Here is a 4,091-nt window from a genome sequence, read left to right on the forward strand (position 1 = left end):
GAACAGGACATTGGGTCCTGGAGACCTCAACTACAGCTGGAAGTGGGGACCTGGGCCCCAGTATTGGGGTGATAGGGAGACAGCACACAGGTGGGGTGTGAGGCTTGGACCTGCGGATCCAGGTGGTCCTCATGAAACATGATCTCTCCATGACTGCTGGGCTGTGGCCCACTGCGTTTCGGAGGGGTAAGGGACGGGGACACAGCACAGGCTGGCTCATGGTGCCTTCTTTATTGTCCACCTCAACCCCCCTTCCCTGCAGCCCCCTCCTAACGACAAAACTACCCACACCCCATGGCCCAACCCCAAAGTGTTGGGATTCAGAGCTGCGAGAACACTGGAAGCTCCCCCTCTGACAGCAACGGCGACACCTTGGGTGCAAGTGGGGCTGGATCTGGGTGGGCAGAGGAGTGGGGAGGCTGAGCCTCAGCGCCTTGGGCCCCTGCCCCCGTCTCCACCCAAGCATTCCTCGGCCTTACCCGCCGCCGGGGCGTCGGGGCGTGGCGGCCCGGGCGCGGGGGCCGCGGGGGTGCCGGGGCGGTGGTCCTCCAGGTGCAGGGTCATGGCGGGCCGCGAGGCCGTGGAGAAGGCGCACTGCATGCACGAGTAGCGGCCGCGCGTGTGCTCCCACACGATGCGGCTCGGGGCCGCGTGCCCTGCAGGCAGGTGGGACCCTGTCAGTCCCCAACCCAGAGGACCCGTACGCCAAGGATGGAGGACACGGGCAAGGGTGGGTGGGACCTTTCCCCGCCCCCATCAGCTTCCAGGCGCCTGGATCCGTCTCTCCGGGGTCTGTCTGCCCCTAGAGTTGGGGAAACCCAACTTCGCTTCTCCGCGTCCCCTATTCCCATTCCCGGATCCACCGCCGGGGAGAAGCCCGCTTCGAGGTGAACGGTGAACGGGGCACGAGGTTTACACGGGAACGCCGGCGCAGATGAAGGCGCAGGTGCCAGTCATATTTAAGGCAAAAATCCTGTATTTCGGGACGGTGGCATTTCTGTACCCCTGGGAAGGGGATGGGCACTGCTGCCTCCCGGTATCCACCTCACCCCGCAGGGCGCAGGAAAGAAAGCCCTTCCACCCCTCCCTGGTGGTCACCTGCACGCACCTGAGGGCGCGTCGGAGCCGCCCTGGGGTCTTCGAGGGCTGCTGCCAGCACCTGCGGTAAAGGGGAGGGTCAAGTTCAGAGTCAGGGCGAGCCCAGCCCGCCCTCCTGGAGGCCCCGCTCCACACTCACCTTGGCTCTTTTTCCAGATGGCGGCGCTAGAAGCCGGCGGCCCGGGCGCCGCGGCCAGGAAGGGCCGCAGGCGCGGGGGGCTTAGGCCAAAGGGCGCAGGGTTCAAGTAAGGCAGGAAGGGCCCGGAGGGGGCAGGGGCAGGGGTCGTGAAAGGCTCGAGCAGCGGGAACTGCAGGCCCGGCGCTGACGCGGGGTCGGCCTCTGGGGGGCGCTCGGGCGCGGGTGGCTCCCGGTCCAAGGCCGGGGGTGGCGGCGGGGCTGGACTCTGCGCATGCTCTGCGCAAACATGCAGGTGCTTGAAGAGCGAGCGGTGCGTGCGGAAGCGCAGGAGGCAGTTCTCACACCTGGGGGCGGGCAGAGGGCCGGGCTGGGCCTCCAGGACGACCAGGGATTGGGGCCTGTGCCATGCCACCCGCCCTGCGAGCGTGGGAACGGAGCCTGGGCCCCAGTTGCCTCCCAGCTCCCGGACAACTGTGGCAGCGACCCTTCCTGACCACTTCAGGTGGGAACCCTGGGGAAACCTAGAAAGAAGTCTCAATTTTAAGTTAGGTGGCCGGTTTTCCACTTGGGAAATAAAGCCGGGTTAGGTGGAGCCACGCCCACGTATGCCCCGCCCATCCAGGGAGGCAAGGGCGGGACTTGTCCAAAGCCTTGCCCACATCAAGTCCCGCCCTCCAACATCCTGACCAGGAAAGGAGACAGGCCTGGAACCCACACACAGGGTGAGGCTAGGGCAGGGCGGAGCTCAAGAGGTCAGGGTCTCACTTGAAGTAGCGATTGGGCTTGTAATGCAGTTTGCTGTGAGTCATCAGCTCCTGCATGCTAGGGAAGGTCTCGGTGCAGCTCAGGGCCGAGCAGCGGAAGAGCTTGCCTGGTAGGGATGAAGGACAGAGGAGTGGAGAGAGGTGGCCAAGGCTGGCTCCGAAGGGCTCCGCCTGTTTCCCACCCTAACCTGCCTCCCCATGACCGGCCCTGGCCCTACCTTCCAGGGACTGTGTGGGCGGGCAGTGGGTTCGCAGATGCTGTGCCAGGTCACGGATGCTGGGGAAACTGAGGCAGCAGCCAGGGCTGGAGCAGGGGATTTGCTTCCCTGCAGGACGCACAGAACGGGGGTCACTGGTCCCTTCCTCACTAGTGCTGTCCCTGACCCCAGGGCTCTGCCCCAGAGAAGCAAATATGATGCTAGGGCCTGTACTCTCTGCCTCCCACAAGAGACTGATCTGCCACAGTGCAGGGGCTGGATTGGCCGGGCTCAACACTGAAGCCATAGGCTGGCATCCACTGGCTGCTCAGTAAAATGATGAGTGGCATTCCTCTATAAAGGCCCCCGGGGTTAGAGATTCTCTACTCTTCCCTTCTATTGTTCCAGGGCCTGTGACTCCCCAGAAGGCCCCATCACAGATCACCTGAAGGTGGGCGTCGTCTGGGAGGCCGCAGGTCCTCGCTGGTCCCGGAGACTATGCTCGTCAGGCCCGGGCTGGGTCCCGGCCCAGGCTGGCAGCTGTCTGTTGCTGGGGAGGAGCCCTGCTGAGTCCCTCCAGGCCCTCCACGTTCCCACACTAGTGGTGTGGCTGCCTGCTCAGGGCCTGGCTCCTCCACCATGGAGGAGGAGGTGGCTGCAGCTGGCACAGCCGGGGACAACACCTCCTTGTCGGTCTCACTGGAGCTGGGCTCTGCAGTAGCCTGCATGTCCGGGCTGGGCCCTGAAGGTTTCTCCTCCTGGTGGAAAGGAGAGAGAACCCTTCTCGGATCTGGGTCCACCCAGTTGGCCCCATCCTAAGGAATCACCAGCAGAAGAAGACAGGGGTATAAGTAAGGGTGGACTACTTTTTATAAAGATGGGATCTCGCCATATTGCCTCAGCCTCCCAAAGTACTGGAATTACAGTCATGAGTCACTGCACTGGCCCGGACTGAGCTCCTTATGCACATAGGAGAAGCACCTCCTCTCTTAAACTAGGGTAAGTGGGAGCCCCAGTATGCGACAGAGGCGTGGCCTAGAGCGAGTGGGCGGGGAAATGAACGGAGGCGGGGCTATGGGCAGGGCGTGACTGGGACGATGCTAGAAGGAGCCAGTCAAGGATTATTTGAGGATCGACAAACACCGGCCGACCTCGAGCAGTGTGGACAATCTTGGAAGTGCAGGGGGCCCGGATGTATGAAGCTCAGGGGTGGAGACCTAGCCTAGTGGGCGTGGTCCACTACAGGCCGGGCTGGGGACCCTCTCCGATTGACAGCCAGCGGCGGACGGGTGCCCGGATGTGGGGGCGGGGTCGGCCGGAGGGTGTATGCACGACAGGGCTGCTCCCCGCCAGCCCCCGCCTCTCCGCCGTGCCCGCGACCCCGGCGCCGCGCTCACCATCTTCGATACAGCTCGGCCTCTTGTTCCTGCGGCTCCAGCGGCTCCAGCGGCTCCAGCTTAGGCAGCGGCCACCCTCTGGGCAGTGCGAGCTTGGGCTCACATCAGCGCCATTTTCCGCCTCTCAGCTATCGCGAGATTGGGGGCGGGGCCTGCGCTGGGCTCTGGAGACGGGGCGGGGTCTGAGGTCGGAATCGTCCTAGAGCGCGGCTTGGTTGCTGGTGCATCCTTGCTAGCCCAGAGCAATGAGTGCACTTCTGCAGAGTCCGTGCACAGAGATTCGGGATGGTCTCGCTGTCCTAGTCTTTAAAATGGGCACTTTCATCCCCTCTAGTCCTGTCCCAACACCATCCTTGGACAGTCGATAAACAGCGGTTCTCCTTTATTTTTTATAGTATTGAGACAGGGTCTTGCTCTATCGCCCAGTCTGGAGCGCAGGAGTGTGATCACAGCTCGCTACAGGCTTGACCTCCTGGGCTCAGATCCTTCCATTTCA

At 63.3% G+C, this 4,091-nt stretch overlaps 1 protein-coding gene across 2 annotated transcripts; it reads right to left on the bottom strand.

Moving 5' to 3' along the window:
• Window positions 1-209: 209 nt before the first annotated feature.
• Window positions 210-3,721, bottom strand: ZNF414 (zinc finger protein 414). 2 transcript variants are annotated; one of them, XM_008987154.5, is made up of 8 exons: window positions 3,596-3,721; window positions 2,644-2,956; window positions 2,220-2,327; window positions 2,003-2,108; window positions 1,238-1,581; window positions 1,109-1,159; window positions 480-656; window positions 210-394 (listed from the first exon to the last, which is right to left on the bottom strand). In XM_008987154.5, the coding sequence occupies exons 1-8, from the start codon at window positions 3,596-3,598 to the stop codon at window positions 321-323; spliced, it is 1,176 nt and encodes a 391-aa protein (XP_008985402.1). In that variant the 5' UTR covers window positions 3,599-3,721; the 3' UTR covers window positions 210-320. The 2 variants fall into 2 exon arrangements, with proteins under 2 accessions (XP_008985402.1, XP_054106717.1); XM_054250742.2 differs by lacking the exon at window positions 3,596-3,721 and adding an exon at window positions 3,065-3,164.
• Between the last annotated feature and the right edge of the window lie 370 nt (window positions 3,722-4,091).

Source organism: Callithrix jacchus, chromosome 22 (assembly GCF_049354715.1).
Source record: "Callithrix jacchus isolate 240 chromosome 22, calJac240_pri, whole genome shotgun sequence".
Classification (NCBI taxonomy): domain Eukaryota; kingdom Metazoa; phylum Chordata; class Mammalia; order Primates; family Cebidae; genus Callithrix; species Callithrix jacchus.